We start from the raw sequence: 18,335 nt of genomic DNA, 5'->3' as shown, positions 1-18,335 counted from the left end.
CTAAATTACTATGCATTGATCTAGTGGGCATGGCTATGCATAGGTTCGAGGTTCAATAATGACAAATTTTGAAGTCTTGTCCTTTTTCTGAGCTTCTGCGTCGTAATTTAAGTTGACTTGCTTATTCTATACTTGAATTAGCATTGTAGTTGACGGATTATCAGAGTTAATGTCCTTAGCAACAACAAACTCTAATTTACTAAACCAACAAAGAACATGAGCTACTCTAGCCACCAAAAAGATCTTCTAGATCTATACTCACTGTTCATGACATAAATTTCACTTCAATTCAATCCTCAAACATCACAATTCCACAGAATATCCAACATCCTGCGGTTCATCCGTAATATTATCCAACATTAAAAATTCATTCCCCATTAATTCAATTTTTAAACTAAATTTAAACCATATTTTGGTTAGATAGGTTTCTATTCATAATTTATTTACCGACTTGACACACTTGATGAGTATAATTGAATTTAATTTAATTACGTATCATTTACTAATTGTAGTTATATATTCTGAGAATAAAAAAATCATTATCTACAGCCATAATCCTCACCATATTGAGGATTTTTCAATTTCCCTAAAGTAAAACTAATCAAAATTCACCAAAAATGTGTAAGAATTTCTTGATGATGAAAGTTTAAACAGCCTTTCCCCAAAAAATTGTCGATTGGATGGAGAAACGAAAACAACAAAAGGAGAAGAAGATGTAAAATTTTCAGCTTTTTGATTCCAAAAAAGTATATACAGCATACACAAGAAAAGGAACACAAAAAACATTCAACATAGTTGCCAATGTGGATGGAGTTACGCAGATGTTACTTTGAACATTTTCATTTTTGCTTTCTCAATTCATGCTTGTTCCTTCATGCCATCCCCAACCGCTGCCTTGCTCATTTAACATCATCTCATTTAAATTATGGGAATTATATTTAGCTCAAAAAAGGGAAGAAGAAGAACTTGCGATACTGTTTTGATATGAATTTCGTTAATGCAAACATTTTAAATAAAGTACCCTATTGCTTCCTTTCCTTCATCAACAAACTTGCGTTTTTTGGTGGTTCTGAAGTTTTATTCTTCGATAAATTTACAATAATGTGGGATTAAATTCCTGTTTTGAATTCTTAGAGCAATATTTGTGTTCAATTTATTCTAGGGGAAACAAAATAGAATGTTCATGTTGAAAACGGATGTTGAATAAAGTTCTTGTAGGAAGTGACACGATTTTTCACTTAAAATTATTAGAGATGAACATTTGAAAGTTTTTTTAAGGAAAAAGAAGAAGTAATTTTTAAGGTGTGAAGTTTATTAAATTTTGAGATACAAAGAAAGTTTATCCTTAGTTGCAGGCACTAACTAGTGGAGGATTAGGAAGTGAATTTGTGTTTCGTTGAAAAATGCTTGAATTTGTAGAGATTTTTGTGAAAGAATTTGAAAAATTGCTTTTTTTCATCTTTTTACTAAACTGGATCAAATGACTATAGGACGGTCCATAGCTTAAATTATTCAATATCAATTTAGCAAAACTGCCTCAATCAACAGCTTCTTTCCATGAAATAAAACTAAAACGCAGTCACCAAACGAAGTAAAAAGTTAACAGATCCACCAAACTTCCAAACACATAAAAAAATCTCATTTCCAACATATCCTTAACTTTCCTCCAAAACTAGAACCACCATCCAAAACCCGCAAAATGAAGGAAATTCATCAACAGATTTGAAATGTAATTAAAAAAATTTATATCATTCATGTCTTTTTCCTTTCACTCGCTTCAACTCGGTGTTTCTACATCCAACATGAATCAAAACGGGATGAACTGACGGTTGATAACAAAGTTTGCGCTTTGTTGATAAAAATGAGCACAAGAAGAACTTTTTTTCAAAAAAAAATTTCATTTTGTGCTGTTAGGCAGTTGAAGCATGGAAATAGGAGGTTTTTGTGTGTGTGACGACGACGACGATAATAATAATGATGGTGGTATGTTAGCATAGAGGTATACATATGTACATGAATATGTAGCACCATATTTACGAAGAGGTTTTAAGGTTCACTCAAGAATTAAGACACAACACAACGGTATTTACAAACTTTTGACATGCACACATAATTTTCCCTAACTTCACTCGTTTCTTATTCTTCAGTCTTTTTTTTTGCTTTTGCTGAAAATATGGCATAAATGAATTTTGTGATGGAATTTTCATATGCTTGTGCTGTGGCATCTTTTATGAGCCGAGAACGAAAAGAAAAGAATGACAGAAGGAGATTTTTTTTCTCATTTCTTGTGATATGAAGACATTTTATGCTGATGCTTTCATAATGAAATTGTACATGAACAACTCTTTATGTCTTCATGATGATGACGATGACGTTTGTGGGGCTCATAAAAAATGGTTACATCAGCAGCCATTTGATGAGTATGAGGAGGTTTTTGAACGAAAATTTTCAACCATTGCATTTTTTTACAACCTTGATAGAAATTTATGAGAAGATGTTTTCGGATATTAGAGTTGTATACTTGGCAATGATGCTGATTGCTTCGTAGGGACATTTTATGTTCAATGTTAGATCGGATGATGATGAAATTGTGTCATTTTATTGGATATCTAGTCGAGAATTTAGCAATTTTGATCATGTATTGTTGTCTGTTGCTTGTGGGGTCATTGAGGATGTCTAAAAGTGTATCGATATCCTAAATTGATATACTAAGAAGCTTGATTGAAGACCAAATTATCTAAATTGTGTACTATTCATCCAGAGAGGCTTCGATCTTAATTGATGTTTAAATCGACTGTACTGTTGGATTGACCACATTAAAGTCGAATTTTCCGACTTGTTTAGTCCACATACTCATCGGATCCCTGCAAACTCTGACTTATTGCACAGTAAACTATCTATTCTAACCAAAAAACCAAAACATCCTCTTATACTTCCCAAAACATAACCTCAAAATTCCCACAAGGGGAATATCTACTTCAAAGACTCATATGCATATTCCTGTTTGCAGTTGATTGCATATTGAAAAACTTTCTATTAAATATGTTTATGAAATTTTGACATATTGACTAAAGAACATCAAGAGTCTCAAATAACTTTTTTGTGTAACAATAAAGTCCTACAGTTTCTCTATCACTAAGCATCCACAAAAAGCTTTTGTCTTGATACTTTTGTACACAAGAAAGAAATCTTTGTGTAAGTTAAGCTTTGTGCTGTGTTGCAGGAACAAACGAATAAAATATATGTATGCATCTTCATGTGCTTCAAAGGGAATGGAAGTATTATACTTTAAGCAAACAGCATGAAATCCTTTAAAATTACAATATGAAGCACATGACAACATTTACATGGAAGAGAACTAAAAGCTAATTATTTTTTTATACCTTTCATTGCTACTGTTCTGCCTTAAAAATTACTTTTATACTGTTCTATTTAAATTCTGCCTATTTTGCTGTTTTTTTTACCATGCGACATTATTTTCTGTCTTTTAACATAAATCTCTGAGACATGGATAACATAATAAGGATATTACACGTGAAAAGAATATATATGTGCGTAATAATATATATATAGAGCGAAAAGGATCGTATTATACATTTCTAGGGTTGCTACTCATCGTCTCCCACTGTCAGAAATGGATTTTGAGCATAATTTGTGAATTTTTGAGAATTTTTGTGATTTTGTCGGTTTGGCATTTTATTTGAAATTGAATTTTTGAACTTGAAGTTCAATTTTTGAACTTAAAGCTCAATAATTTGATTTTAAAATTCAATTTTGGAACTTAAAATTCAAATATTGATTCTAAAGTTTAATTATTGAACCTTAAGTTCAGTTTTTGAACCTAAAGTTCAATTTTTGAACGTGAAAAACTTCTTTACTTTTCGTAATGTATCTCAATATTTCAAACTTCCGTCCCTTTCCATTACCAACTTTCTTCAATCCACTTATCACTTTTTATTCAATTCTTATCTTCCATACATCCTCCTACATATGACTTTTCATTCATAAGCACACACAATGACTTAGTCTTAAAAGTTGAGAAAAAGATAAGAAATAAATATGAAAAAGTATGAAAAATTTTATCATGCGTAGCAAATGACAAGATTCATACAGGCATCCCATTGGATTGGATGTAATTAAATGTCCTTTCTCTCACTAACATATCTTCCCATTTATGGAATGGCTCTCGTTTTCATTTTTAAATGGAGAAAGATATGTCGTATAAATAATGATAAAAATGGGCACGACAGAAAGGATCGAGCGAAACAATTCATTTTTCTTGCCTTTGTTCCATCCTTAAGATGATGCCAACGCACATTCCATATCCTCTCTTTATTTTTTATGAGTATCGTTGTCGTAAAATGCATGGATAATAAATTTTTTCTTACTTTCTCGTTTCTTGTACTTGAAATTTTTTGTGTTTGTAAAAGATTATCATGATTTTTTATAGAAAAATTTCTTTTTATGTTGTTCAGGATTTTTTTAGCAGCATAAGAAGCAGCCGAGATAAGGAGAAAAGTCGGGAATTAAATTAAATTCTGGAATTTTTTGTCTTTAATTTAATTATTTAATTTATGATTCTTTTTTTTTCAAGATTTTTTATGGAACTTAATGAAATTACTTTCGCTGCTTTGATAATTCAATTTAAAGTACTTTTGTAATTTAATTAGAGCATATACATGTGGAGGAAAAATACTTTGTAGATTGTCATATGATGAAAAGTTTGTCTTCTATTGGGAGGTTTTGGGGTGGAAGTAAGTTTGTCATTGGAAAAGTTGAAGTTGTGGTTATAATGCATCTGCATTGAAAGTCAGCGCTTTCTGTTTTTCAACTTGAGATTCAATTTTTGAATTTGAAGCTCAACTTTTGAATTTGAAGCATATCTTTGAACTCAAAATCCAAGTTTTGAGCTAGAAGTTCAATTTTTGAACCTGAAGTTCAATTTTTGAACTTAAAAATCAAATTTTGAATTTGAAGCTCCAGTTTTTAAACTAAATGCTCAAGATCCTATTTCAGCTGCATAAAAGTCTTGCAATTTTCACAATCCAATCTAATTACACTAAACCCATAAACATTACAAACTTCATTTCTTATTAAAACTTCCATCTACAATCCCTCGGTTAATATCAACCCATTTACCTTAACTATTTTAATTTCCCTGCGAAGCCTTTAACCTGGCAAGTGAGCAAGTAAAAATGAAATAAAAAAATTCCAATTATTATAACTCATAAAGTCATAAACATAATAAGGAAGTTCGTCGCCAATAAAAATTGAGGAAAGAGCGACGAAGAGATGTTGAAGTTTACAGGAATAACTTTTAATGGCTTTTTTCATAAACAGAAATTAAAAAATTTTTCCTTCAACTTGAAAGAAATTCTTAAGGGATTTTTTTAACTTTAAAAAAATGTGTAAAAGAGAACATTTTGTGCGGTGGATGATTCATAACATTCATGTTGGTGCTTACTTGACATGTTACAAAAGGGGGAGATACGGTGAATGAACGAAAAAATTCCTTTTTGTGCGGTTTCATGTGCTGGAGGAATTATGGTACGTTAATACTGATTAATATGCCAGAAACGTCCATTTACACGACATCCTGAATTGCTTGAACTTAATTGTGAATTTGTCATCCCCCCATTCTATATTTAAATTTTCTGTTCTGCACATGTAGTTACTTTGCATGAAAAGTTGTTCTTTGTATGTTCATTAAAAAAATTAGAATTTTTCCATTGGTGAAGTAAAATTCCAAGTCATTTTGTACTTTAGATCGGTATCATTATGCAGACTTGGTTGTTGGTTCATTTAACTATTTCGGGGTTGTTGATGTAAATGAATTCTGGTGGAAAAAATACAAATACAGACACGTTGAATTATTTTTAACTTTAAAAATGGGGAGACTATTGATTTTTTCTACGGATTTGTTTGTGTCTTTTTTTATGAAAATTTCACAATATTTTGTCGTTACGAAAATGTTTTGTGTCTCTAGAAGCTTATTTTGTATTTTTTTTTCCACTTTAATGGATGTGACTTGAACATGAAAAAGTCAGTATTGTTTACTTTAAATGTTTATGACGTTTCTTGAAACCTTTCAGACGAGATATTACACGATTATTTTTGGTCATGAACATGAATGAGCACATTGTTGGTAAAATTCAGTTAAAATATGTTAGAATCAAAATTTAGATGCAGTAAATGAATTTTTTGTTATGGAAATTAGCTCGAAGTTTGAAATTGCATTGAAATTTAACTTTTTGAACTTAAAGTTCAAAATTTGAACTGAAATATTACACAATAAAGTTCAAAATATGATCTCTAAGTTCAAACTTTTAACTTTAAGTTCAATATTTGAACGTTGAGTTCAATATTTGAACGTTGAGTTCAATATTTGAACGTTAAGTTCAATTTTCGAACCTAAAGTTAAACTTAAGGCTTTAAATTGAATTTACAGCACAACAGTTCAATCTTCAAACCTTAAATTTAAAATCAGCAATGATTTCGTTTGTTTACTTCTCTGAATTTTAACCTTTTTCAAAAATACAATCGATTTCCGTATAAACTTTCATATCCACGTGTGTCTTTCTGCTTTCTACTTCACTACATCACGACTGTTTACATTTCTTCTATTACTTCATAGTAATTTCACATTTTAATGAGATTCTAGTATAAAGAAAATACACATACAGATAAAAATACAATTTATCAAAAGAAGCAAGTTGTTATGAAGAAACACGAAGAAAAATATTGTATAACTTCACACAATCATCACATCCTCGTTATGACGATGTAACAAAGAAGACAAAAACTGCAAAGAGTGCTATGAAAATATTTACCAAAATGAATCTTCTTTCCATTCATCCTGCACAAGTATCGTAAGCTGATGAGAATGAATGACAGTCGAGGAATATTGAAAGAAGAAAGTCTGGATTTTATAATATTTATTTTATGATGCCAACGTGTTCCCGGCTTATTCGATAAAAAAAGAGTAAGGAATCAACGCTGTTTGTACAAGCAATGAAGAACACAAGTTGGTCTTTCATTTTGCACAGCGTGTCTTTGCTATTCTCACTAAAGAATGTCTCATTAAAGAACACAGTTCAAGGAAGAAGCGGAGATTGTTCTGGTCGTTCTTTCCTTCTTGCATAAAAACAACATTTTTCCTTCCGTGGTTCTTTATTTCAACAATCTCTTTGTGTAGACATCCAACAATAAGAACAAACAGAAGGAAAAAAATCTGCGTTTAACGAGAATAAATGAATAAATTCTTTAAGATAATAAGAAAGTTTTTAAAAAGCAAAGCTTATGCTCAAAAATTATAATTCAGACTAATTTTGTCTGTGCCTTGAGGGTAATTTAAATGAATGTGCAAAAAAATTCATAAATAATGCAACTAATTTTGTCAAATTATGTTGGAACTATAGCTTGCATCGTTTTAATGCAGAAAAAACAAACAATTATAAATATTTTGAGTATTAAATTCCTTAAAATTACAAAAAACTTTTCGAGGTGAAAAAAATTCAAAATGGTGGCAATTCAAATTACTAAAATCCGTTAAATTTAATAAATAAGATCATGAAACTGTGTTAAATCTATTCAAATCTAGAATAAGCTCCTTAAAACTCATCATTGCTGAAAGAGCAACAACAATAAAAAAATATGTTGAAAAACTGAATTAAATATAAGCTGTGAAATTTAATACGTCGACAGTCATGGACTCGCTCTGTATTTCTTTCTATTTCTCTCAATTCTTTTTCCACTTCTATAGCTTTCAAATGATTCGTATAAAAATATATAAAATGAACAATTAAGAAGAAAAAAAAAATTAATTTCCCAATTTTTTGTTATCATTCTTTCATTTTAGTGCTCATCATCGCGTTGGGAGCCACAAATATCGGTTTTATGTGAAGCAGGACAGCAATATTTGCCACAATATCTTTCGGAAGATGGTAGATGGACGTCGGAATTGAGTGTAAAAGTGCCCGGTGTATCATGTTTACGCGACAAAATGGATTTACTTGATTACTGCAAAAAGGTAAGTGTCTATCTACTTTCTACCTTAGATGTGTGCCAGCGGGCATCCCTTTATTGTTTCATATAAAAGGGAATCTACATTTCGCATCAGTTACATTATGCAGCAATGGGTGGAACAACAACAAAAAAAAGGCATTGAGATTTTTTTATAACGTGCTTGATGTAAATATTTCAAGGTGATAAGTTTCAAGAGATTTCTTTATATTTCTACTTCACAACTTGCTTACCAAGTATGTAAAGAGATGAAGAACGTACTTCTAACGAGAATATGCAAAAAGATCTTGAGAAATATTCATAAAAATTTAATAATTCAAAGGACGAGAAAGGAAGATAAAAAATTGAAAATGACTTTAAGCTATTTGATGATAAATTTGAGAAGTTTTGCGTTCCGCGACGGTTTGTGAAATAAAAAATGATGGATGAATTTTTAAAATTGATGGGAATTGTGGATGAGGAAGTCGGAAGTTGGAAATTTTTAATGTTGCAATTAAAAGTGCTTTATGCAAAGAAGTACAATTGAGTGAAAATGCTGAGTTGGCTTAATTGGAAGTAGTACCGACTCTAAGTATATTGAGTCTGGGTTCGAATCCCAAAATTAAATTGAATTAAATTACTAATTTATTTTTAATGGTTTTATTTTTGCTTTAAAATCACCCACAATACACTCTCAATCCAAAACTTCCCACGCCGTACTGTCCCGCAAATTAATCCATTTGTCCAAAAAACCGAGCCTTTCATCACAGCAATTAACAATCCACTCAAAAGCATGACACAAAAAAAATTGATTTTAATTCAATAAGAAAATTGCTCAAAGGTCAAATTCTTTGTCATCCTACACATCGACTAAGGATTAAATGACCCTTATCGTCGTATCAAACTCCCCTTACTTCTTCATCTTCAGCATTTTATTTTCGAAAAATCATATTTCAACCTTCATTGTGCGACGTAGAAAAAAAAGGTAAGGCATGAGAATTAAGCTAATCTGCAGGATATCCAGAATCATCCTACCGCATACATTCATAAAAAAAAACCTTTTATTCACCACAGAAAAACCCTCACGAATTTTTCTAGAGTAACGAATGAGTCAAATTTGACATCATAAATGTCAATCACTTTTTGCATATGTTTTTCCATGAACGGTTGTACTTTAACCAACATTCATACCATTACCATCGTTACATGTTCTATTTTAACATCAGTTTCATTTTTACATCGAATGTCATAACGAAATAAAGAAATGAAAAAAAAAATGATCAAGAAGAATGAATAAAACATTTTGACTTTGAGTGAATGTTACTTGCTTCTTTTTATCGTTTACAATTTTTATTTTTCGCTGCTTTCATGCAATAAGTTCAACAAAATGAGTCAAAGAAAGGTGAAAAATATTTCTATTGCGAAAGTTCATGAAGGAAATGAAGGGCTTTAGGGGATTCAATGTTGAGTTTTTCTTTGTCAAAAATAAATGGGGTTAAAAAACCGTTATGATTTTTTTTGAATAAATTGGTTTAAATTCAAATTTGAATTTTTATGAGCCGTTAATATTTGAATTTTAAAAAGCCGTTAATTTTTGAACTTTAAAAACTGTTAATTTTTGAATTTTCAAATCTTACATGAGCTCTCACAAATGCAATAGAAATTTCTTTGAACCCCTAAACCCACCCACATCAACACATATCAAGAGACAAACATATAAAAATTCCACGAAGAAAAGCAATTTCCTTTCATTTCATTCTGCACAAAAGCTATCATGCACAACCATCTTATAGCAATTTTTACACCATTGCTGTTGCTCACATTCATATTATATTCACACACAAGGAAGAGAAATGAGAATCTCGATGACAAAGCACAAATGAATAAGAAGTGAATGAGCAAGGAAAGAAAAAAAAGTAGGAAACTGGTTATCCTGCCTTTTTCACATCTTTTCGCTCTTTCTAGTCCTTCATCAATTGTGTGTGCTTGATCGGGGAAAAATTATACGGTTTGATACTTTTAGATTGAGCGAGAAAAGGAAGAAAAGAGTGAGGAAAAGAAGAAAAATCAGCGCAAGAATATATTTTTTTGTGTTACGTCAATGAATGCTGAAAAATGTGGGTCTCTTGTGGTGATTTTGGGCTGTAATGTTGAGGATTGAGGTGAAGGAACTGTGTGAATTTGCGTTTACTTACAGTTTGTTGCAAATTTTCAATTTAAAAATTCGTTTTTCTTTAAATTTGCTCAATTTTCTTCAAGTTTGTTCAGTTGTTGCTCAATTTTCTTCAAATTTGCTCAGTTGTTGCCCAATTTTCTTCAAGATTGCTAAGTTTCTGGTCAATTTTGATCAAATTTGCTCAGTTTTCTGCCAATTTGTTGCTCGGTTGCCTTCAAATTTGGTGGTTTTTGCTCACTTTTCTTCAAATTTGCTCAATTAACGCTCAATTTTCTTTGAATTGAATCATTTTTGACCAGTTGCCCAGTTTTCTGAAATTTGATTGATTTTATTATTTTTAAACCTTCTTCGATTGCTTAAAAGTCAATCCCAAAAAACTTTCAATAATTCCATTGAAATCTCATCGATCACCATTACATCCACTCTCAACAAATCATCCATTTTCATCACAAGGATCAATAATTCCTCTCCATTATATAATACATAATACGCGCGTGTTTGAACGTTCGCAGAAGATACAAATAATGCCAGAGGTTGATGTGCAAAAAAAAAGAAAATACTAAATTAAATCCTTTTTTTCCTTTATAAACAACAGAATGTTCACGACCTATACGATATACATGAGCATGTATAGACAATCGACATTCAATAAGCCATAATTTATTTGAGGCAACAACAAAACGCGGCAAATAAATAAATTAAATTTTCCTTCTTTTCCCTTTTTTGTGCCTCTTCCTTGCTATTGTTTATCATTCCATTCCCACCCACGCATTTATAAGCCATCAGGGAGTGATTTTTATATTCACATATGCAGTGGTGCTTTTGCCATTTATTGACATTAAATGAAATATTTTTCTATTGTTATAATAATGAAATTAAAGTTGAAACAGTCAGTCGCATCATTGGTAAACGTGCGCATGATATAACTTACTGTGGAGATGTAGGTTTGAGGATTTTTTTCACACTTGAATGGATTTCTAGGAATATCGAGGTGAATGATAATTCGATTTGTTATGAGCTGTTGCTTTTTTTTTCGATAGATTGTGGAGGCATGTGGAGCTTATGGAAATTTTGATTTATCGTGGTAGTAGCTTGTGGCTGTGATTGTTGTGAATTTCTTAAGACATGAGCAAAACAAGATTAAATTTCAGGTTTTTAAATTAGCTAAAGTTCCCATAATATTGACAACCAATAATTCCCAGAAGCTTTTATCTATTTATTGCTGTAACATGATTCAAAATGAAATTTTATGGAATGTTTTGGAGCTAAATGTGCTGATGGAATGTCGTAGATTTTCTGCGAATTGAGATTGTCATGACGATTTTAAGTACGAAGGCTGTATGGTTGAAATAACATTAAAGTACTTGATGTTTACAGACATTTAATTTAGAAATGCGTCGTTTTTATTTCATCCTATCCCACGTTCTGCTTCAGATTCCAAAATACAGTTGGATCTAATGATCTGTCGATAATAGATTGATAGTTACAAGTTGATATTCTGCCAAGCTTCGAATTCAGTCATTATGATAGCACAATGTGCTATACTACTCTAAGCTTAATGAGCACTGGTTCGATTCTCATTCAGGACAAATCGCCCAAAAGAATCAATAATCAAGTTTCCCATCAGTCACAATCCTCAATGTAAATAAGCAAATATCTTGAATTTCAATGAGCTAAAATGTCTTCCAAAACCATTTACAGCTTCCGAAATTTCCAAGAAAACTCAAAAGCCATTTACTTAAAATCCATCCTACACATCGGCATGCTACATCTCTATCAAATCTTCTTATACAATAGACGTGAGGATGACTGAACATTACAAATTCTTAGAATTTTTCATCGAAAATTCTGTGATCGTAAAGAGTAAAAGCCTCTATACATCACCCCCTCGCTCCTCTTTAAGCTCCTTCATCCTCCTCCATATACACATAAGAATGTCAATGTTATATTCAAATGAGCGAAAAAAGAAGTAAAATTGTTAAATCGTAATTAAATTTTTCACGCTATGAAAATCCTTTATTTCTTCTAACTGCCAAAGCAGATGGAAATATTCATAGGATCTACTCTATATACATACATAGAAACACATAGCATATTTAAATACGGCAGCACCAGCAACAAGAAATGACAATGAATGAGAAGTGAAAGTTTTTCCTCTCGTTCCATTCAGCTGCTCGACTGTAATTTGATATTTAGGAGAGAAGCAACACAGAAAAAGTGTCGCGGTGCTTGACGAATATCGAAAGCGAAAATTTCCTTGCGCGCAATGAGAAAAATTTAATTTCTTTTCTTCAATTTTTTTTTGTGTGTTCATTCCTCTCTGCCTCTCCTTTTTGCAATCAAGGCTGTTTTTTTATTCCCTATCATGATTCTACTGTTGCTACCATCAGTCGTTGCTTCTGCTGCTTGCTTGCTCACAAGAAACGAAAAAACTTTCTCTTCACTTCATGGCTGTGTGTTAATTTATGATGGCAGAAGAGGTAAGAGATATAATGATGATGATGAAGAGAGGAACTGGCATGGGGAAAGGGAGAGGTGTATAAGGGGAGGCTTTATGATGGCATAAGACAGAATGAAGAGAAAAAAAAAAAGAGAATCAAGAAGAAACTTTATTACATGATGGCGCATTGTATATGAATAATGAAAAAGGGAAAAGATAGGTATGAAGCCATCGTTCTGTATTAGTGAGCAAACATGATTAATTTTCTTTAGCCTTTCTTCCTACATTCTAAGATTTCGTGTAAATTTTGCTCCCTTTTATCTCTTTATTCTTCCTTTTGATACTTTGTAAAATAGACGGTCCCTTTGTATTGAGAATGATCAGGCAAGAAATCGGTTGCTTTGATTTTTAATGGACGAAATAGGACGGTAGAATAATTGAATTAAATTTTATATTGTATTTTCGGGAGTTTAATTTGTTTTGGCACGAAAAGGAACGTGAATTTGTTTATATTCGGGTTTTGTTAGTCCGCGGTTGATGAAGTTGAATGTAATGGCTGTGTACTTACCTTTATTGTTGACTTTTCAGCTTATATCCAGTGAAATTTGATGGAAAACGTGAAAAAAACCGAAAATATTTAATTTTCACAATTGGTTTGAAGTTGGCTCCTTTGATTTACGATAAACTTAACGAACTCAAATTTAATTTCGAATTAATTTTGACCGTTACAAATTTTTTTTCCTCATTTTAAGAGATTTTAGACAAATTTCAAGCTTATATTGTCAATATTCTAAGTGAGCATCTATAACAAATCCACAAAATCTACATCAAAAGCCATCAAACAATGCACAACCCACTCTTTAACATTTAAAAAGAGAAAACCTTATAACAAAAGAATAAAGGAAAAAAATTAAATTTTTCTCCTCGTTTCATCCGAAAAAAGGAAGCCATCGTCATTCACTTCCCTCATCTTCAATGCCTGCACAGGTATATTGAAACCCATTTTCCCATATATAACTTTATTAAGCATCTTATATAACGTTCACCGCAATAAATTTCATAAAAAACCATCTTGATGCCTAATCACCTTCATTATGCTTGAAAGCTTTCTCGCTGTCTCTATTTTGAGCTTTTTTTTATTATCCCATACACAATTGCCATTGGAATGAATGAAAAACTGTTGACTGTAATAATTAAAAATTACAGTTTACTTTTTTCCCGCTTTCCATCCGTGTTGTGCCTTGTATATTGCGGTATGAAATTTATTACATTTTCACGGTCGTTTGGTGTGCGCGTAACACTCAGATTCTCCTCTTTTTTTTGTTCCTTAATTGACATTAGAATGAAATAGCATCAAGCAAGTGCTTGAAAATGAACGAATGATGATGATAATAATGAACAGCAACTGAAGCTCACTCAATGAAATTAAGTCGTGTCGATGCAGAAGAGAAACAAGAGGGAAAAGAAGAGAAATGAAGGAAGGATGGAGGATGGCATTTGTGTGATAGATGGGTGAAATTGAGAAGAAAATTGACTACGATTACTATTTATTTCATATTTATTTAATGAATTGAAAGATGTTGATAGAGAGAATAAAGCATTTTGTAAATGAATGGACGTCTCTTCTGCAGTCACTACTACAGATGCAAGAGGATATGCAAATGATGAGGACAATGTTGCAGTTATTGTTTCCATAAAGTCTCATTATTATGAATTATTGAGCAGTAAAATTTTAATCAGATTTTCGGGTTGGATTTACTTTGTATCATTACATTGTTGGTAACGTTGATGTTATGGACGTAATGGATAGCAATGATTAGAATTGGACTGTAAGTCATCCCCAATTGACTTCTGGAGCTTAAGTATTCTGAAGTAAATGAATTAAATGAGCCAATTACTCTACAGTAGGATTCAAACTTACGTCTTGTGGAGAAAAAGGCGTTTAAGTGTTCGAACTGGTAGTCTGATGACTACACATTCGGCTATAAAGATCTAAATCTGTTTCAGAAAGGTTTAACAGGATGCCTAACACTTGGTTCTCGTAGGGGAATGCCAATAAACCAGTTTTCTCAATGTATGATCCTCGACACACTAGAGTGTCATCAAAACCTTCAAGTTTGTCACGATGAGTGCTGCGACTCAAAAATTAAAACAAGATTTGTGGGCACTAGGTAGGTAGTTTAATGTATCGCGGTCAATAGACACACCTAATACAACATTTTGTATAGAATAATCCGAATTTAAGATTACTAATCTATTCAGTAGGATTACTATCCACATACCATACCTTATACTCTATTCATCCTCCCTCAAATCCTCAAATAAACGATATCCCGACTATTTCAAAATAGCAAAATAATTAAGCATCTAAATTAAATTCAATTATCGGATATCTTCCAAGTGAATATTCACTCTATTTATTTTAATTCAATAAATTATTCATCCACATAATTCCACAGAGTCAAATTCCGATTAATTTTAATAACATCTTCGGAAATGAAACTTTTTAAAGGAACATGTAGGTTAGATTTATGGAATTTGTAATTCCTTCCAAAAAGCTCTTTATATTCTCCAATTAGGAGTAAAAAATTCATCCTTATAAGCTTTCAATGAGGAATTTTTTGTTCCTTCCTAGATGTAATGAAATTTGCATATCCATTGCTTTCGGCCATTTCCTTCATTTAAGTATTTTGTTTATGCTTGAGATTTCATAGACTGTAAAGTTAATTCAGACTCGCTTTTTTTACTCCCTGTGATGAAAGTCTTTATCTGTCTTTAGTCATTCTTATTCATTATTTCCTGTCTCGTCTGATGGTGAATGAGGAGATAACTTTTGAATGATGAATGAGGAATGTAAAATAGGACATGACGGATTACTTGTTAGTTCCTTGACTGGGAAATAATTGATGTATGGAAAGAATGTCTAAAGTTGTCTAATTTTAAGGACAAATTGGTTTTGAGGATGAATGTTTCTTGAGGTCTAGGATGCAAGTTGACCCTTTTCCGCGTGGAAGATCATCTAAAGTCTTTAAAACCTTCCGCTAATCTAGAAACATTTTGGTCTTCCTCGTAATCGCATGTTATCCACAAAGTCTTCTGTTGTTACTCTACTATGGACACTAGAGTCATTAATATCACAAACTAGCATAAGAAGACTACAATCCCCAGTCAACTCAAACCAGATCCCAAAGTCGATTCGAATATAGAATGCAGTCGAGTTGACTTTTGTAGACTTTTTCATACAAAACCCAAGTCGACTTTGAGCTCCAACACTGGTTCCAACTCAAACTAAAAATCATAATCCCTATAACAGTAATCAAACTTTTTCCAGCTTCAATATAAATGCACATAAAAATTTTCCAAAAAAAAGAAGCTCCTCACAAGGGACTTTTGAATGAAAAATTTTTGCTCATTAATTCGACCGAAAAAATTGAGAACAGAAAAGTTTGCATCGTAAAAAAAAAGTTTTCTTTTTGCAGTCATTCCGAATTGCTACATTATTTAAGCATCGTAAAGTTTGATTTTTTATGCTGAATAATTTTTTTTCCTCTTATTTAAATGCAGCGGAAAATATAATAATATTATCTTTGTGTGTTGATAGTTCTAGCTTCTGTTGAGTCATAAAAAACAAAAGTTCAGCGATCTTATTTTTTTTATTATGTCTTCTATCCACCCACATCATCCCAATCCAATACTTTAAATTAATTTTAAAATTGAATATTCTTATCTCATCATTAATGTATGCTGTATATTTATTCCTGTTATTGTTGTTATCATCATAAAATTGTGAGTGATGTCTATATTAATATGCAAATGAGGTAGAACATAGTGGCGTGGAATGTACATAGTATATGATGAACATACAAGGTTAATTTCCATACACAGCATCAGATCGAAATGTATTAAAAAAGGGAATTTTTTATGTTTCATGCCCCTTGGAGACATTAAATTTTAATCTTCATTCTTCCGAACAAAAAAGTACAGAAAAAATTCCAAAAAAAAAGCCATACACGACATAAAAATCTCACAGCGTCTGCATTTGATTCCGCTGTCTCTCATTTATATGTGTACTGATGACGCCCACATAGCGTACATAATGCGACGAGAAGTTTTATTCTTTCTCCTCTCTGACGCATTGTTTGAATTGAATTGTGCTAGATGTTAATTGTTATGACAGACTAGGTGGGACGTTTGGCTTAGGTGATGCTGTAATTGTATTAAAGTTTAGTGATGTAAATTGAAGTTATGTTCTGAAGTTGATGTAACAAAAGATTGACATTTTCAGATATGAATTTTACTAGATTCTTTACCATCCTACATTTACTTTGTGTCGCTAGGGATGAGATGAGTTTTCGGTGTATTTTTAGGCATTGTTTGAGACTTATACTCTACCTGCTTGGGGCAACGAGTTTTTTGAAGTTGCTGTGAAACAAGCCCGAACAGCACAACTCTGCGAATTTCAATTTTTCGTCATTTAAATTGAGTCTTTGAGTTCCTATGAGGGCAACCTCACGTCTTGCCGTGGATGCGGTAGGTTATGGCATTCTAGCGACTTCATTCTGCTGCTTCAGAACAATTGAAGGGCTCTAAACTGCAGGACTATTGACCAACTATCATTTAATCTCTTAACCATTGCTGATAATCCTTCAAATAATGCTTCCCATCCAACCAACCCAACAATCTCCAATCCATCGACTTTGCTACGACCAATATTTCTGTTTTTACACAATATCTCTTTTTTAAAATGTAATTCCGAGCTTACCTACAAATAAATTTAATGTTAAAAAAAAAGTCGGAAATATTTTCCGATCATAAAAATTCTCGTGTTTTTTGTTGCTTCATAGCAATAAACCATCGAAATTTATTGCACAGATGTGGCGTTCATTATGAAGATTGCAGTTTCTATTAAACTTTTTTTCCCTCTCGCTTCCTTTGTGCTGACTTGCAAAGTTTAAGAATTTTTTAAAAAACTTGAAGTATTTTTTCAGAAAGTCGAGATTCTGAAAATGACATGGAAAGTATGTCATGTAGATGGTAATGATGATGATGATTATAGCAGATTGTAGATTCTTTTTGGATGATTTTGAGCTGTTTTTGATATGCACGTACCAACATGAGATCCATAATTAGATTACAAGTGGGGTTTGAGTTCAAATTTATTGTAAATTAAAAGAGCTGATGTTGGATATTTCTGTCATTCGTGGATTAAGGTACTTTTCGAGAATGAGAATCATTGAGGTCAATTGGATTTTAGATTAAAGATGTGTAATTGTTGGAAATTGGAATGCTTTGGGGGATTATGTGATGTAAGGCGAAAGAAGGAAGATGTCAAGGTGGCTTTTGTTAGCTTTATGTGCTTTGGGAATTGATGTTTGCTATGCTTTAATGCTAAATGTTTGTTTTACTATTCGAGTGAGCTAATTCACGGAGATTCTGTAGAATTCAAGCATCTAAAGTTAGATACGTTGTAGAACAAGCACCAAGTAGGCAGGATGATGTCTTTAAGCTTCATTCTTGGTACTGTATGCTTTCTTAAGTATGAAATAACAATGAGTAAATTTAGAAACATCTTCAATTCATCTATATAAGTTCAACATCTAAATCCACTTAAAACAAACTCCTCAAAAAACAATCAAATTTAACAACTATTAAAATTTAATTTATGCTAAACGAAAATTCAACAAAATTTAATTACAATACAAAAAAATGCTAACAAAA

General features: G+C 31.8%; 1 protein-coding gene across 3 annotated transcripts in view; it reads left to right on the top strand.

Annotated features, from left to right (window-relative positions):
* The window catches only part of Appl (amyloid-beta-like protein), an 83,919-nt gene that overhangs the window by 27,623 nt on the left and 37,961 nt on the right, over positions 1 to 18,335 (top strand). For all 3 annotated transcript variants that reach the window (XM_070634876.1, XM_070634875.1, XM_070634874.1), the window contains exon 2: positions 7,859 to 8,029. In XM_070634876.1, the coding sequence (XP_070490977.1) occupies positions 7,859 to 8,029 (171 nt within the window). The remainder of the gene's footprint in view (positions 1 to 7,858; positions 8,030 to 18,335) is intronic.

Source organism: Chironomus tepperi, unplaced genomic scaffold (assembly GCF_022539635.2).
Source record: "Chironomus tepperi strain 1889 unplaced genomic scaffold, CSIRO-AGI_Ctep_v1 contig_85, whole genome shotgun sequence".
NCBI lineage: Eukaryota > Metazoa > Arthropoda > Insecta > Diptera > Chironomidae > Chironomus > Chironomus tepperi.
This window is presented reverse-complemented; position numbering and strand designations above follow the sequence as displayed.